Source organism: Mauremys reevesii, linkage group 2 (assembly GCF_016161935.1).
Source record: "Mauremys reevesii isolate NIE-2019 linkage group 2, ASM1616193v1, whole genome shotgun sequence".
NCBI lineage: Eukaryota > Metazoa > Chordata > Testudines > Geoemydidae > Mauremys > Mauremys reevesii.
Window position 1 is genome coordinate 77,127,709 of NC_052624.1, and position 18,601 is coordinate 77,146,309.

General features: G+C 46.6%; 1 protein-coding gene and 1 long non-coding RNA gene across 3 annotated transcripts in view; one reads left to right on the forward strand and one right to left on the reverse strand.

The window, feature by feature from the left end:
* The window catches only part of GASK1A (golgi associated kinase 1A), a 54,633-nt gene extending 37,979 nt beyond the window's left edge, over positions 1–16,654 (reverse strand). Inside the window, exon 1 of the mRNA XM_039521385.1 lies at positions 16,059–16,654. Within this exon, the coding sequence (XP_039377319.1) occupies positions 16,059–16,061 (3 nt within the window). The 5' untranslated portion in view covers positions 16,062–16,654. The remainder of the gene's footprint in view (positions 1–16,058) is intronic.
* On the forward strand, positions 5,161–12,379 carry LOC120396469. 2 transcript variants are annotated; one of them, XR_005593163.1, is made up of 3 exons: positions 5,161–5,255; positions 5,939–6,080; positions 10,353–12,379. It is a non-coding gene; the product is annotated as an uncharacterized LOC120396469 (long non-coding RNA). The 2 variants fall into 2 exon arrangements; XR_005593162.1 differs by lacking the exon at positions 10,353–12,379 and adding an exon at positions 10,032–10,246.
* Positions 16,655–18,601: the final 1,947 nt, after the last annotated feature.

The following is an 18,601-nucleotide window of genomic DNA, read 5'->3' on the forward strand; positions in this document are numbered from 1 at the left end:
CGTCTTCTCAGAAGGCTCCCGGGCACAATGGTAATAAATGATAAATGATAACATGGCAGAGTTAATGTTGTGGGGAGAACATACCTCAGCCCAGATCCAGAGCTGTGGCTGAGGAGACCTTAATGCAGCTCCAGAGGAGTCAACTTTCTGTTCCCCCAATCCTGGCACTGGGCTGATACCTGGAATGCATTAGAGCAACATCAGGGCTGCTCATAGAGTATGTCTTCAAGGAAACACACCCGTATTAGCTCTGACCAAGCTAGCATGTTAAAGTGTAGTTGTGGAGGTGCAAGGGGCTAACTGCCCCAAGTACACACCTACAGGGCCGGCTCCAGACCCCAGCGCGCCAAGCGCGCGTGTGGGGCGGCATTTTCCCAGTAGGGCGGCAGGCGGCTCTGGCTGACCTTCCGCAGTCATGCCTGCGGGAGGTCCAGCGGAGCCGCGGGACCAGCGGACCTCCCGCAAGCATGACTGCGAATGCTCCACCGGAGCCGCGGAACCAGCGAACCCTCCGCAGCTGCGGGAGGTCCACTGGAGCCGCGGGACCAGCACAGGCATGACTGCTTGGGGCGGCCAAATTCCTAGAGCCGCCCCTGCACACCTAGCATCGCCAGCAGGATCATACTGGGGACAGCTCGCCTGCGCTGCCTCAACTACCCTTCTATTTTTAGCAGGCTAGCACTGATTGAGCTAGTGCAGGTATGTCTCCATGAGCTGGGAATTACACCTTCCAGCTCCAGTGCAGATATCCTGTTAGTTCCAATAGCTGCTGACAGCCCCCAGGGACCATTCCACCAGCTGGGGCATCAGCTGACCTAAGGATGCCGTGACCATGTCGATTTCTCTCACCTACACCCCTCATGCTAGAAGCCAAAGTGGGGGTGGTGATGAGGTGGGTGACATGGGACCCACTGCAGCAGCTCTACACGACCTGAGGATCCCCAAATGGTGGGGAAATCCTCCAGGGCCTAGGTAAGCCAGTTTTAGGGCTGCTTTGCACCAGCAGAGTGCCATTAGACTGCCCTGACACAGGGCAGGATCCAGGCTCTCACCTTTTGCCTTTCCTGAATTATTCCCATACAGCCATAATGTGGCATGTGAATGTCTTTTTCTTTATTTATTTATTTGTTCATTCAGTCATTTCACAGCAAATTTCCTAGCTTTGTCCCAAGAGAGAGGAATAGAAGAAATGAAGGAGAATACACCATGAAGCTCAGTAACAATGGTAACCAGTGTCTATTCAGCATCACAGCGAAGCTTGCACTGCCTAACTCAGAGTCAACAATCAGCAGCTATGACCATGCATTGAAAATCTCATCCTCTCGGAAAAATGCACATCTGCTCAGTGCATCTCTTTAGCGATGGGGACCCTCAAATTTAGTGGCATTTTCTGCTAATATGATGAAGTGTTTAGCTCTTTAGGGCAGGGACCGTCTCTTTACTGCACGCCTAAGGCCCAGATCCTTGAACAGTGCCCCAAGGCGCAGGGGTGGGGAAATTGAGGTTTGTTACACACAATAAAATGTCCTTTTTTCAAACCTAATGCAATACCTTTCAGACAGATTTTCTGAGCATGTGTACTGGTGGAAATCCTTGGCAGAGTCCATCTTCTGTGAGCCAAGTACTCAGTGTCCTCTTATATCATTCCACTGTGAAAAGATGGATGACTTGCACAGAGGGAATGTAGTACAGCTGGCTATTAAATTAAGACTGCCAGAGTCAAAGGTAGCCCTGCTTGTTTTATGAAGTATTGAATAATACCTTGTTGTCTGGAGTCTGAGTCAGCTTTCATAGGTTCATAGATTCCAAGGCCAGACGGGACCATTGTGAGCATCTAGTATGACCACCTGTATAACACAAGCCATAGAACTTCCCCAGAATAATACCTAGAACACATCCTTTTTATCCTGTATGTAGATTCAGAGATTTTAAGATTAGATGCGGAACTAGACAACATACCCAGTTTCCATTTGTCATGGCCTAGTAAATCGTATTTGATGAAAAAAGAAGATAACCATGCAGCTTTTGAACTATATATTAATATTCTCATTTAGTAGGGAATGCTATAGTTAAGGTTCCAAGAAGTTTTTAAATTAATTCTAACTCCCTCTTTTTAGGTGTTACAAATTTCCCCCCAAAAACCTCCTTTACTGGAATTATCCAGGGGTATATCCTGCTCAAAGGTGATTTTTTTTTCATTGCTGATGAAAGCTTGAAATACCTTTCAGCTATTTTTGTGATATGTAAAAACACAGCTATACCTCTGATCCTGCAAACACTTAAGCTTGTAGCTGTACATGTGAGGAATCTCACTGAACTCAACAGGACTACTCAGATGTGTACATTTACTCCCATATGTAAGTGTTTGTAGGACTGAAGCCTTATTCAGGAAGTTTCTGCTTTGAGACATCACTGCAGAACATCCCCAAATCATAGAATCATAGAATATCAGAGTTGGAAGAGACCTCAGGAGATCATCTAGTCCAACCCCCTGCTCAAAACAGGACCAATTCCCAACTAAATCATCCCAGCCAGGGCTTTGTCAAGCCTGACCTTAAAAACGTCTAAGGAAGGAGATTCCAGCACCTCCCTAGGTAACCCATTCCAGTGCTTCACCACCCTCCTAGTGAACAAGTTTTTCCTAATATCCAACCTAAACCTCCCCCACTACAACTTGAGACCATTACTGCTTGTTCTGTCATCTGCTACCACTGAGAACAGTCTAGATCCATCCTCTTTGAAACCCCCTTTCAGATAGTTGAAAGCAGCTATCAAATCCCCCCCCATTCTTCTCTTCTGCAGACTAAACAATCCCAGTTCCCTCAGCCTCTCCTCATAAGTCATGTGCTCCAGCCCCCTAATCATTTTTGTTGCCCTCCGCTGGACTCTTTCCAATTTTTCCACATCCTTCTTGTAGTGTTGGTCCCAAAACTGGACACAGGACTCCAGATGAGGCCTCACCAATGTTGAATAGAGGAGAATGATCATGTCCCTTGATCTGCTGGCAATGCCCCTACTTATACAGCCCAAAATGACGTTAGCCTTCTTGACAATAAGGTCACACTGTTGACTCATATCCAGCTTCTTGTCCACTGTAACCCCTAGGTTCTTTTCTGCAGAACTGCTGCCTAGCCATTCAGTCCCTAGTCTGTAGCAGTGCATGGGATTCTTCCGTCCTAAGGGCAGGACTCTGCACTTGTCCTTGTTGAACCTCATAAGATTTCTTTTGGCCCAATCCTCTAATTTGTCTAGGTCCCTCTGTATCCTATCCCTACCCTCCAGCGTATCTACCACTCCTCCCAGTTTAGTGTCATCTACAAACTTGCTGAGGGTGTAGTCCACACCATCCTCTAGATCATTAATGAAGATATTGAACAAAACCGGTCCCAGGACTGACCCATGGGGCACTCCGCTTGATAACAGCTGCCAACTAGACATGGAGCCATTGATCACTACCTGTTGAGCCCGATGATCTAGCCAGCTTTCTATCCACCTTATAATCCATTCATCCAGCTCATACTTCTTTAACTTGCTGGCAAGTATAGTGTGGGAGACCGTATCAAAAGCTTTGCTAAAGTCAAGGAATAACATGTCCACGGCTTTCCCCTCATCCACAGAGCCAGTTATCTCATCATAGACGGCAATTAGGTTAGTCAGACATGACTTGCCCTTGGTGAATCCATGCTGACTGTTCCTGATCACTTTCCTCTCCCCTAAATGCTTCAGAATTGATTCCTTGAGGAATATATTATTGTGATTATTATTTGTAGTGTAGTAGCACCTAGGTGGACCAGGACCCTATTGTGCAAAGCACTGTACAGCTTTTTAATACAGATACATATTGAACACAATCCTTCTCCATCTTTGTTAGAAAGCCACCCCTATTGAGCAACTGATTTTGGTTGGCCACTTGAATAGTCACTTTAGACATGTTTCAGTGTATGAATTATTTGCTAAGCACAACAAGCTCGGTGGTGTACGTTATATGGACACAGACTTTGCTCCCAAAAGTTTGTAAAATACAGTCACAGTAAAGACAGAATGCCCTAAGAAGCCCAGAGGAGGGAATAACTTGGTATGTAGCCCCATGCTTTCTCCCCGCCCCCACAAAGAGACCTAAAGAATGGCTGAACTATGAAAACTGGCTTGTGATGTTCTTTAATGACTATGACCAATGCCAAGCTGGAAAATAGCAAAGTCGAATGACCCAGCTCACAACTGTCAAATGTTCATCGGTTTGGTTGTTAATTTCAATCCACTTGCAAGGCTGTCATCTCAGGGAGATCGGGTTATCCCACTACTAGTTCTAACAAACAAGGCTTGTTAGGCAAGTTGGTCTTAAATTACTATTTGTTAAGCAATATTTTAACTACAACATAAAAAAATGTTGATATTTGTTGCATAATGTACTAATATTGCAGTTAAAAGGCTGGTGTTGAGGTACCTCTATCAACTTCTAAAATAATTCTCCCTTCTCTCCCCAGCCTCCACTTCAACCTTTTCACTCTTTACAATGACCTCTTGGGAGCTTGAAACTGAACTCTGATTCCCTTACTTGCATGCTGAGCTGCTGGCATTGTTTTGGGGCGGGGGATTATTTTACTTATTTAGGTTTAGAAAATGTCACCGAGACTCCAGTATCAGAGGGGTAGCCGTGTTAGTCTGGATCTGTAAAAGCAGCAGAGTCCTGTGGCACCTTATAGACTAACAGAAGTTTTGGAGCATGAGCTTTCGTGGGTGAATACCGACAAAGTGGGTATTCACCCATGAAAGCTCATGCTCCAAAACTTCTGTTAGTCTATAAGGTGCCACAGGACTCTTTGCTGCTTTTACTGAGACTCCAGTTCAGCAAAACACTTAGGTGTGTGCTTGAAGTTAACCTTATGCTAACATCCCATTGGCTTCACTAGGGCTTAGGCACGTGCTCAGACTTAAGCACGTGCTGATATGCTTTTTCTGAACTGGGGCCTGTGACGGGATGTACCTGCCCCTTCAAGGGCCCCTGCTGGAGGACCTGCGATCCTACCACATCCTGCCCCAAGAAAGGAGCAGTGAAGGTTGGGTCCTCCAGCACTGCCTAGAGAGGCTGCATAGAAACAGCCAATCAGAGCCCAGCAGGATCAGCTAAAAGGAGCTGCTGGGCTCAGTTCTTGGCTGGGAGCAGAGAAGGGAAGAACCAGAAGACAGGTTCTGGTGGCATATGCAGTCAGTGAGGAGGAGTGAGAGGATCTGAGAACTTCAGCCCTGAGATAAAGGTGAAGAGAAAGGGGCTATATGGGAGAAGGCCCGTTTTGGCTTAGACAGTCCTTTTTTTAAGCAAGAGCAAACAGCACAAATGCCCACTTCTGTGAGAAAAGTGGGGTGTGCAGGAGTGTGTGGGGGGGGGGAAGGGCTATGCCAGCCCCATGCAGAAAGGGAGGCTGGGCTCAGGTGGGGGGCAGACAGGGCTCAAGCAAGCAGCAACACTAGCACCAGCCTCATCTGGGAGGCAGGCAGGGCTTGGGTGAGCAGCGATGCCAGCCCCAGTCTTGTGTGGGGAGAGGGGCTGGGTGAGCAGCTTGGGCCCATTCCTAGGGAGGGGTTTTGGGGGGCCTCGGGTGAGCGGTTCAGGCCAGCCCTGCAGTGGCCAGGGGGGCTTGGGCCAGCCCTGCACAGTGCCCTGTTTTCCTTTTGGGAAATATGGTCACCCTACCCAGGGAATAGCAGCAACTAATTAAAGGAAGCAGTTGTGGCTGCTGTTTATAGGGTCCCTGGGTTGGGACCTGGAGCAGTGGGTAGACCTGCATTCCCACATTGTGAAAATGGCCTAAGCCCCAAGAAGGGGACAAGGCTCTTTTGGGAAGCCTGAGTGAGGGGTGGGATTTAAAGGGCCTAGAAACAGGGCTGAAGACCCTGATGAGGGCTGACAGTTTGTTGAACCCTTTGCTATCCTGGGAAGGGTTCGTCCATTTGACTGTGATACTTGACTAGAGGGTTGAGCTGCTGAAGATCTGCCTACCAAGGTTGGCAACCTACAGGGGGCTCCAGGAGTAGGAAGAAGAGTGCAGTACCACACCCAGCTGCTAGGAGGCTCTCAAGAGGTGAGTGCCCCCCTCCCTGTCCCTCCCCCATCACTGGGCCTGAAGTATTTTATTGGCGGGTGGGGGGGATAAACACATACAAAAAATGACATAGACCTTACAAAATGGTATAAGAAGGAGGAGGAGGAAGAAGCAAATTCTGCACCTTCTTATCTTGACAGAGTCCTTGTTACTATTAATCTACTATGTCACTGATTTCATGTCAGGGTTCCACTCACCCTGGGTTTTCTGTTTCTGAAGATAGGGAGTCACATTTCTCACGCTCATTGTCACCTCACAGTCATGGGTCTGTCTGCATATTTCCTATGATGTCCCTCCCATACCAGGTACATCATTGCTGAGTTAGGGGCTGTATACCATATGGCACATTCCTTTATTAAGAAGAAAGTTTAAAACAAATCTTCTGCCAAAATCCTAATTTTCCAATGTTAAAAAAATGCTTTATGTCAGCAAGAAAATTCCAGCAATTGTACATAATGACAGGGCTGCCCTTGCATTGACGGTTCTGATTACATTATAAACCAAACAAGTACACCTCAAATGGTTTATGTCATCCGAATTCCACGATGGGATTTCATTATAGCCTTAATATGAACAAATAGTTCATAAGCATGCCAGAGGCTAAAATACATTCTCATTAAACATCAGTTGAATAATTCCGAATAATGACAAAATTCGTAGATTGACATCTGCTTGCTGATTTCCTAAAAGAAAAAGGGTTAATTGCCTAATAGATGGCTCACCAAGAATAGTTTGCCCTGCTCTGTTCAAGTTGTTTGCATGATTGCTCACCACTCTATGCATTTCCCAACATGGTAGGCATTTTCCTCCCATTGTAGGCTTTGTTCACCAGTCCCTCCCAGTTAAGAAGCTGTTTAATTCCATTGAAGTCAATGGAACTTAAGAATGTGCTTTATGTTAAGCATGGGAATTGGGACCATAGATCAGTAGAAATCTGCAGAGAACACACTTTTTTCTCCCAAAGGGTAGCAATTTGGTTATTTATAAACTGCAGCAGGTTGAAGAAACATTCAGTCAGTGACATGAGTAGCTCTATTGTTTCTGTAAAGTCATAAAACACAGTGGGCCAGATCCAAAGTTCATTGATGTCTATGAGTCTTTCCTCTGAGTTCAGTAGACTATGGCTCAGGCCTTCTAGGCCTTCAGATACCATGGTGATGAGCACAGATACCTAGATATGTTTGCTTGAAAACATTACTTAGGCTGTATTTTAATTATGGAATTGTATAGGGAAACGGATAATGAGAGCATAAATATTAGTCATAAGAGTTCTGTTCAGCTCAAATGCTATAGATTGCTCCTAGCTGGTGATACTAGAGTGGCCCAACCAGTTAATTTTGTGACTTTGGCTTAGGAAAATAAAGAACTCATCATATTCCCTAACTCTCCTCACCTGTGCTATATAAATCTTTCAGCTTGTAGGGAGTTCATACTGATGCACTTTTCATTCAGATGCTATGTATACTGCAACTTAAAAAACACAGATTTAATCCTGGAAGTCAATATAAATCACTTGCAAAAATAAACTGTCTCCTGCACTTCATACTTTGACATTAATTGCTTTAAGATGCCTCCTCGCCCTCTTTCCCAAATGCAGGGTTAGAATCTTTACATGGGCTCTGGAGAATAGCTTTGCCTTCTGTCTATTTCACAGAGAGAGATTATTTTAGGTAAAATGTTACAGCAAATGCTTCATGCAAACAACACTAAGAAGCACTGAATTCACAGGCTATATGGAGAGTAGCAGGATAAGATGCTCTGAAATCTAGAAGTCTTGATTCCAGTGCAGCAGCAGCAGGCTGCCATGCAGAAAAGCTCAGGATAAGAAGCCACCTCAGGAATCTTCTCCTTCCTGGGCCCGTACAAACGAGGTTTGTTTGATAGGTGATGTGCATGTGTATGTGCAACACAGTTGTCTCCCAGATGGGCTCAACTATGTGCTTATGTCATCCTCTAGTGACTGGCCTTCAAAGAAGCTATAAGCCCTACTACTACTGACAGTGGCAACTAGTGGAGGGTCTCCTTGAGAGCAAAGGGCACAGGCTGCTGATTTTGGATAAGAATGTGCAGGGTTCTATTCCCTGTGCAGTTTAGCAGATGACTATGGTGTCTCCGTGCATGTGGCTGTATGGATTCATGACAGGTGACACTCGAGAGCATTAGTGGGGTTGGATGGGGACAATTTGACTCAGCCAGCAATTCGAGCAACCCATGCTGACCCATTTGCAGAGGTTGCATCTCCTGGCAATTTATTTGTGGGTTGCATTCTTCTGAGGGCATAATAAGTCAACATCTTCTGTTCCAGGATCACATGTGTAATCAGAGTTCCTGGAAGCAGTGGGCTTTCCTTTTCAGTAACCCACCTGGGTTGGGATTTCCCCAGAAACACCAATAGCCGGTCATGAATTGAAACAAATGGGGTGTGAGATCCATGCTTCAGCAGTTGATAGTTTTTCCTGTTGAGGGATTTTCAGATGGATATTTAAATCTTGAGGCCTTTCAATTCCTTAACCAGTGTAAAAGAGTGATCAGATCACATGCCAGGCAGAGGCAGCATTAGCTATTCATTCACATTTGTAAGGTGTCCAATCAATGCTCTACACCAAGGCCGGCAACCTCTGGCACGCGGCTCGCCAGGGTAAACACCCTGGCTGGCCAGACCAGTTTGTTTACCTGCCGCATCGGCAAGTTCGGCCGATCGCGGCTCCCACTGGCCGCAGTTCACTGTCCCAGGCCCAAAGTGGGTGGCGGGAAGCTGTGGTCAGCACATCCCTCGCCTGCACCGCTTCCCGCCTCCCCCATTGGCCTGGGACAGCGAACCGCGGCCAGTGGGAGCCATGGTTGGCCGAACCTGCCGACGCGGCAGGTAAACAAACTGGCCCAGCCCACCAGGGTGCTTACCCTGATGAGCCGCGTGCCAGACGTTGCCGACCCCTGCTCTACAGTCTAGCTCAGGGGTCCCCAACACGGTGCCTGCGGGTGCCATGGCGCCCACAGGGGCATCTAAATGCACCCGCATCCTGGCCAGCGGTCGAGCATCCACCGAAATGCCGCCAAAATTCGGCGGCGACACCGCTGGATGCTGCTGCTTGCCGCTGACAAGCAGTGTAATCCAGAGGCGTCGCCGCCGAATTTCGGTGGCATTTCGGCAGATGCTCGGCTGCCACCACAGTCCTTCATCTGGCGCCCGCCAGATGAAAAAGGTTGGGGACCACTGATCTAGCTGTTCTCAAACTTTAGCAACCTGAGGACCCCCATTTTGATTTTAAAAATTTTGCAGACCCTCAAGACTCCAACTCAGCCCTAAGCCCTGCCCCCAAGGCCCCACCCCACCTCTTCCCCCCCCGCTCCACCCCTGCCCCTCCTCTTCCCCGCCTCTTTCTGCCTCCTCCCCCAGGTCCCATAACCTGGACACAAACAATTTAGGGCTTTGCAGACCAAATCAGCACTTCACACTTGTTAGGCCTCAACTCATCCAAACATCCCTGGAAGGGTAACTACCAAACTAAAACCATCATCCAGGTGGAAGGAAGGGGATATTCTTGTCCCCCGCCAGCTCTCACCCCCCATAACCAGCCCAGCCTGGCTGTTCCAGTTGCCCCTGAGCCCTTTATGAAAGGCAGAATCTGGAAACTCCTAACAGCAGAGTTTAGAAAAATAGCAATGGTTTACAGGCCGACTTCTTCAATCTGAGTGTTCAGATGTATGTGGATTTTTCTCTACACCTTTCCCTATTGCCTCTGCCAAGAAGGACTGTAAATCGGTGCCCTGATAAGTGTGTGCCTGCCTGGGGACTGTTTTCCTACACAAGCATCTTCCAAGACTGCAGTGGGACATGTGACACCTGCGCATGTCAGTCCAACTTGTCACTCCAGTGACAGTTACATCCGTTATCATTCAGGTTCTCCTCTCTCTGTTTCTGCTCTGCAGGTCTCTGAATGGTCTTGTTATTCCCCCCACCACTTCCCTGCCTGCCCGTTGTGCTTACCTCCAGATGTTTTCAGATCAGCCTTTACATTTGTATGGACAAGGAAGGAATAACAGGCCCCCTCCCCAAAGAAACATGCTCCTTTTCTTTGTGTAGTATCTGTGTCTCATGCTTTCATTTACATTCAATAATATTCCCTTTGTTTGTGATGAATTACACTGAAGATGCCTGAGGGGAAAGGGAATATTCAGCAGCTCACCAGATTTTGTTTCTAATTCTTCTCAACCTGCCACTAAATGCCTGTTTTTCTTTTGTGAGGATAGGCAGACTTTTCCCACCATACAGGAATCAAGAATCTATTTCCCTGTTGGTACATTTCAAAGCAAAAGATGGTACCATCCTAACTGATGGGCAGGAACAACTTGACCGATGGACGGAGCATTACAAAGAATCTACTCAAAAGATGCCATTATCTGTGACACTCCTTAGCTGCCATTCCCCAGCTTCCAACGATGCAGGAGCTGGATCAAACACTGACTATCGAAGGTGTAGAGAAGGCTATCAAAGAGATTGCATCTGGGAAAGCAGCAGGCAATTATCAGATCCCTCCGGAGCTCCGAAAGGCAGGGGGGAGAAAGCTTGTGAGAGACATCCACACACTTCTCTGCACCTGCTGGGAAGAAAGCCACATACCCAGATCTGAAAAATGCAAACATAATTACTTCATACAAAAATAAAGGGGACAGAGCAGACTGCAACAACTACCCCGGGATATCTCTGCTCAGCATGGTGGGCAAGGTGCTTGCAAGGGTCCTGCTGAAAAGACTCCAAGTCCTTGCTGAAAGAGTTTATCCTGAGAGCCAGTGTGGGTTCAGAGCAGGACAGTCTATGACTTGTCTGTGTCCTTCACAATGTGCTTGTTCCAAGAAAAAAAAGCTCTGAACAACAGGCACCTTTCTATGTATTTGTTGACCTACAAAAGGCCTTTGACATGATTAGCAGGAATGGCATATACAAGATCCTGTTGCAAATTGGCTGTCCACAAAAAGTGCTCGCCCTGTTTAAGGTGTTCCATGAGGGAATGAAGGCAACTATCCAGTATGAAAATGAAACATCGTCTGAGTTTAGTTTAAGGGTGTGTCCTAGTGTCTACTGACTTTGGCATCTTCTTTATTCTTCTTCAGTATGCTTTTGGAAATGACCAATCTGACACACTAATTGAATTGAGGACGGACGGCAGCTTGTTCAACATCAGACCATTTCAGAGCAAAAGGCATGTCACCCAGACACTATTGGGATCTGCTCTTTGCAGATGACGCTGCATTCATCTCTAACTCAGCTGATGAACTGCAAATCATGATGAATACGTTCGCTGTTTGCAGTGGTCATCAGTAGCAAGAAAAAAGTTGTCACGTCATAGGGCACCAACGTCCCACCTAAAATCTATGTCAGTAATGAAACTCTGGACAACGTGGATCACTTCTTGCTATCTTGGCTCAGCTTTAACCAGCTCAGTGAACCTTGATAGAGAACTTCATGCAAGAATCGGCAGAGCCTGTCACTTTTGGCAAACTTACCTCAAGCGTCTGGAACAACAAGCTGCTAACCCTGTACACAAAGGTGTCCATTTATCAGGCTTGTGTCCTCAATACCTTTTACTCTACATCCTGAGAGAGGCAGCCAACTGACAGCCATCAGCTGTGTGTTGCATTGCTGCCTGCTACTCTGACTGTGTGACACAGAGCAAAGCTTCAAGGTAGCAGAAAATCACTGCCTGCACTTTTTGCAAAGCACTTTGGGGTAGAGAGAGTGTATGGGGCACCACATAAGACCATATCCTGTTTTATATTTTTCCATCGTGATGGGATTACCAGCCTCTGCTATGAATCCCTGAAAAGCTGCTAAGTATCATTTAAGATTTTTGGCACCCAATCCAATGAGGCAGTAGTTGTATTTATTTTTTCTGTGGGGTGCTTTTTTTTGTGTGTGCCTATTTTCAGTTTTAGTTTTTAACCACCAGATTAATAGAAAAAAATGTAGAGCAATCATTCAGTACCCAAGAGGGCTTGCAGTGCACTCATTGTGACAGAATTCTTGCCTATTGAGGACAGTGTCAGGTTCCCTCAAAGGCAGTTTGGCAAAGATCTCTTCAATCTCTTCTTCATGGACAACAAGGAAGTACATTCATAGAATTCCCAGGCACCCCAGATGAAAAGGGAGGGAATTAATACAGAAGTCCCTGCAGCACAGATGACTTTATTGAAAGCAGACAGAATTGTTTCCACATGGATTTCAGAAAGGTATCCTCCTCAGTTTAAATCACTCCTCCAGCCCTCAAAAAAAAAAAAAATGCCCACTGCTGGGATTTAACTGCCTCCTGAGTCACTGGTGAATTCATAACCAATCACATGGAGAGCCACACAGAGCCGATACTGCAGCACACCTTTCCCATATGAATCCCAATGGTCAAATGAACCTAGTAAACTCAGAAACAGCACTGGTGTGGCCCTGCTCTGAAGGCCCTTATTCATAAGGGCAAGAAAAATAACTTCAAACTGGGATTATTTAACCTAGGAAGGAGAGGCAGGGCAGGGTATCAGACTGGTCACACAATTGGTCTGAACTGTCATGGTGGATCCTATGTTCTTATGACCCTGAAGCTCATCTTACCATAGCTTCTAAACTGAAATACCAGTAAATGCTTTTTGTGCTGAAAATGGAGGACAGTTTCTATCTCAGCCTTCTGTGGCAGTAACCCCCCACCCCGACAGGCAGCAGAGGGTTTAGGATATACCCTGAGGTTCCTTAGAACATGTAACCACAGCCTCCAAACCCAGTTGACATCAACTCAGTGTTCCTGTTCCTTCACAGTGCAGGGTTGGCCCCTCCCTTTACCCAGCGGCATACTGCACCTGTGCACACACCCCCCACCACCAGCCCCCAGCCATTCTCATGAGTGAAGAACACGCATCAGACCCTTTATCTTTTAGAACCAGGCGCCACTTTTATTAGTCTCAGCCTCAGTTAGGGTGAGTGTCCCCTGGAGCTTCCTGCTCCACAATGCTCCCCAAAGAAGCTGAGCCCCCGGGAGCATGGTTTCTGCCTGCAAGTCCATTGTCAGCTCTGACCACCCCCTCATGCAGCGCCCAGCCTAGCCATTCCGGAACCCTGCCTTGTCTCAGCAATGTGGCTGGTTGCTTGTCATGGCAAAAAATAGGGGAAAGCATCATTGGGGGGGGGGCGGGGGGGAGTTAATAAAAAGGCAAAGGCAAGGCTCACGGGATTATAATTACTATTATAATTAGCTGTGTGAGAGGTCAAACATCCTTTATTATGAATGATCCATACCTAATAGTGTGTAAAAAAACAAAAAACAGTGCCACACCTATAAAGTACTGTGAAAATTCCTGGGGGAGGCTTGCTTGGTACTGAGCGGTGCAGCAGGACAAAACCAATGCCATTTGACTGAAAACAGAAACTAGAAATGTTGGTTGTCATGGAGGTCCTGGCTGAAATACACAGCCAGCTTAGTACCCAGTGCTGCTAACACTTACACATAGGGATGACTCTAGTTGTGCGAATCATCCCATTGAAGTCAGTGAAACTCCCCCGGGAGACTGTTCTCACTTAACTGTAATTGAGACTCTGATACAAAAGGAGACAAGTTCCAAAGGTCCAATGTGCCACTCTCTTAATGTGACTGGGAGGGAGCGGGAGGACATAGGCAAAGGGGCACAGAAGGGGAAGTCTCATTGAAGTCAATGAGACTACTCACATGAGTAAAGTTACTCACTTTTGTAAGGGATGGCAGGATCTGGGCCTCCATCATGAATGATCCAGATGGGAAAATTCTGCATTGTAACACCCACCACCAACACCTGTGAGATTACAGGGAAGGAGTGGAAACAGACTGATCCATATTCCTCATGGTGGGGGTGCGGGTTGCTATTTGCTTTATATTAAAAAAAAAATAACAACCCTCTAGACTAATGCATAAGACAGGACTGTACTGCCACTGGAGAAATCCTGTTGTTAGGGGAAAGTAGGTTGCCTTTTTTTTTTTTTTCATTTCAGGTTCCAAGACACAACCCTTAACTGATAAAATAAACAGTTGTGGGTGTATCTGAATATATCGCCTGGACAGATCAGTGATATCTGTCCCCATGTTGTGCATGAGGCTCTTCTCTTTGGCACACAGCATTTCCAGGGCTGACAATCCTGAACATCTCACCCGTTAAAAAATGAGAAATCAGTACCCAATCCTGGCTTGTTACCATGCAGAACTTTCCCATCTGGCTCATTCATGATGGCGGGCCTGGTCCTGCCATCCCTTACACAAATGAGTCACTTTACTCATGTGATTTGTCACGGCTAAAAGTGGGACTACTCATATGCCCAAGAGTTTGCAGAATCAGACCTTAAGAGCATCACCTATTGGGTGCTGAAGATAACAGAACCGGTCAGATTCACAGCTGTGTTCTCTACTACCCAAAAACATTCAGCGACACGGATGATACCACAGCAGTAGTTCTGTGCAGCTCCACCATGAACTGAATGGGTTTATTCAGTATGCGCACTTGTCAATGCACAACTGGGCAATACTGCACATTTTTTGAAGTCCTATTGTTCTCTCACCTTAAAAACATAAAGCTCTGCATTCTTGATCTCCAAAAGACTCTTGCATAGCTATTGATTATATAATTCTCTACTCACTGGCTAGCTAGTGCCAGGGTTTTTAAGGCACTCTTACCATCAGCGCCATCCTGTGATGCCTTTAAGCTAGTTGGAAATAAATGGTGTTGACTGGCAGAACAGGAACGAAGGGTTTGATTTATAATAGTTTACAAATCCATGCAGTGGACAGGGAGTCTAAGACTTCGGCAATTGACATGTTCTATCATGTGTGCTGGGCATCTCTACAAGTAGCAGGTTTTACAGGAACCACAAATACCTTGAGAAACCCAATACCGGAAGGAGAAAGATACCTGGATTCATTCCACATCAGGCTCACATGTTTGTACTAGTGGGTGACAAAATATTTGCCACAAATCTGAGCTTTTTGATTGTGCAAGTTTAAACCAGCCTGGTTTTCAGGAGATCCTCATGTTAAAACAGGACCATTTGTAGAAAAGTTGGGTTTATTGTGTGACATTTCTCAGTTTTGCACTTTTTATGCAGCCAAATTACCATTTTTTTGTCAAACTATAATGAAAACGGTGTGTCCTGGTTGTGAAAACAGACAAAACACAATGATAGACCATTCCACCACAGGAATTCTGTATTTTAACATGGCTCTAAGTTTGCCCCACCCTTTCAGTTAGGCACATCAGATTGGGAGAAAGAAAAAGAAGATCATGAGGGGTTCTGATTGGAAGTTTGGAGAGGGAAAAGCCAGCAAACTAGCTGATTGAGTGACCTTAGGAGTTTCATTTTAGATTTCTTTTCCCACTCCTTTCATCAGTTTGTACAGACTGATGATAATGGTAGCAGAGTTCCACTATTCGCTATCCAGGCTCATTATCCGCCCCCTTTGAGTCTGTGTAGCCAACAATTATTCAGTTCATTATTTATTACTATGTCACTAGAGATTGTATAGTTTATTTCTTTATACACTTATTTTTTTTTAAACCCTCTGTGCTCAAATGCGCCCTGTTTCACCTAGCTGACCTACAGAGCAAACTGGCACAAGCATGCTTCTGAATAACCAGACAGACCAGACTAGCATTATCCACTGACCTCTGGGGAATTGTATTTCAAAGTCTCTTTGCAGTTTCTTGATTGTCCAGTCATAATATTATAAAGAATGAATCCAGACAACACTTATTTAATAGGGGGCAGATGAGCTTCTTGTTTGCCTACCTGTGCACCAAACCATCTGAACAGGTCTAAGCCCAATTTTCTCAGTACCATCTTGGACAATGAAATGACTGCCAGGTTGATTCTCTGACTATCCTGAATGGCTAATGCCTCTTAACAGCCCAAACACCTTTTTACACCACGAGCTTTGCCGTAAAGTGTGTAAATCATACCATATCTTTGCAGTGCAGGCAGAGGGGCTCCTCCTCTTCTCCCTTAGTCACCTTCTATGTTCATCTTCTGCAGAAGACACTGCACACTGTAGTCTTGTCCTTTTCAGAAACTAAACCCTGTGGTTCTTAGGCATAGTCCACTTGTAGGGCTTTTGCACTGCCTTTGCAGGAGAAACCACTTTAAAAAGAAAACAAAAAAAAAAAACCCTTCAGCTACTAATCAATGTCTCTCCCCATTTTTATCTCCTTTTTAATTACAACCAGATGTTGTCACTCCAGGGTGCCTATCCCAACCAATATGCACAGCTCAGCTGGGGCTCTTTGCAATTTCAACCTCCTGCTCATTATTCCAAAGGGTGTTTAGTTTTCATAAATCCTTGCTGGTAAGTTGTCATCAAACTTTACAGAAGGGTCCGGTGTGCGCTATTTTTTCCTTGCTGGAACTGTTCTTAGCCGTGTGCTGGACGGGTGCACGAATGTGAGGAGTATAATCTGGTACTATGGGCGCAAATGCGCTTCAGCAGCTAGTGCATATCCACAGTGTACAACTGGCAAACTTCAACTGCTAGTTTTAAAGTGTGTAGCAGCCCGGCAGCCCAGACCCACCTCCCTGTGGGGAGGGGAGAAGAGAAGTGTGTGGGGGGAATGCCAGTTAATTTGAAGAGGCTCTTTTCACAATAAAAGCCCTGCCTGCTTTCTTGAACATTGAGGGCTGCATTTAGCCACAAAACACAGGTAAAGAAAAGCTAAAAGAAATGAGCTACCCTGGCCTTCTGTGGCACAGACCATAGCAAACACAGTGCGAGACTGTATTTATCCTGGAGGATCAATAGCAGACTAGTGAAAGCAAACGGTCGCTAACTGCAGAGATGCTTGAGAAGAAATCCTTTGCTTTTTATACTATTATTTTTGCTTTCCATTATAACATAACAAAGGGCTGTGTCATATAGTGCCATACCTGCTCAAGCACACTAGGACATTGGGACAAAACTTCTTATACAGTCTAATAATAAATTATCAAAAAAATAATGCTTTGGCCTGGCTACCACAGCGACTTTCATCAGCTCAGGAGCTCAAAGCATTTGATAAACAGTCTTTCACTGAGGCCTAGATTCTGCCTCCCCTCCAGAGAGGTCGCTCGCTTCACACCCTCTCAGAGGCAGTGCCTGCGCCATACTGGAGGCATTTGCAGGGATAAACAGCATTTTTTCCCCTCAGCCAATTGAAATACCCCTGGCAGCCATATAACTATCAGTGGGCCAACAACTAGTGCTAGTTAGCCCTGTAGGGTAACCCCCAACGGCCCCAGTCAGTGCAGGCTCTGTTGACCGAGGGCCAGTGTGGATGCAACGTGCTGGCCCAAAGCGTGGGCTGTGTCAGCTGGAGCAGTGCTTCGCTCTGCCCACTCGTTCAGGCAGCAAACCACCTGAGTTCACCAGGTGAGACTGCCCCCTCTGCACCTCAGTATCTCCCTTCCCCAAGAACTCCCATGGTATTTCCCTGCTCTCCTGAAGTGCCCCGTCCTCTCAGCCTTACACCCTAAACCCCCACCCTGGTGCCCATTATTCCCTCCCATCACCATCCCCAGAAATACCTCTCCCACTCCAGCTCCACAGGTCCTTAGCTGGACTCCCGGACAAAACACTCAATCTCTGCCTCCTTCCCTCCAGCTATAGCCCTCTATAGTATCCCCTCCCCCAGCCCTGCAATTGCCCAGCAATGCCCTGGCTGTAGCTCTGCTCTGCAACTGAGCAAATGACCAGCTGGGGCAGGAGCAGCAGGAGGGGAGCTGGTGACCGCTGCATTCCTCACCACTCCTGGCTACCAACTCTCCTGCCCCTGTCAAGCTAGGAAGGAGCAGAAGGAGAAGGGACCTGGTAGTTGAAGGGCCACTAGAAGAACAGCTCCCTTCCTTCTGCTGCAGCCCCACCCCGTGAACCACAGATGGTTCATGGAGAGTTGACACCACCACAGTTCGAAGGCTGACAATCTCATACCAATGAACCACCTCCGCGTCCTCGGAGCAGGACTGGTGAACCCGCAGTGATCTATCTGTCGGCTTCAGCACGGGGGTATTAATGGAGGTGGCATGGCCAGAGGGAAGGGGGATACTGTTGGGAGTGTGGGGGGAGGGGAGGAATATTGTGGAAAGCAGAGTGCAGTCCAGTCTACAACCTATCCTGAAAGATGATCCCTAACTCTCACAGATCTTGGGGGACAGACCTGTCCTCGCTTACAGACAACCCCCCAACCTGAAGCAAATACTCACCAGCAACCACACATCACTGAACAAAAACACTAACCCAGGAACCTATCCTTGCAACAAAGCCCGATGCCAACTCTGTCCACATATCTATTCAAGTGCCATCATCATAGGACCTAATCACATCAGCCACACCATCAGGGGCTCATTCACCTGCACATCTACCAATGTGATATGTGCCAGCAATGCCCCTCTGCCATGTACATTGGCCAAACTGGACAGTCTCTACGCAAAAGAATTAATGGACACAAGTCTGACATCAGGAATCATGAGGGTATGG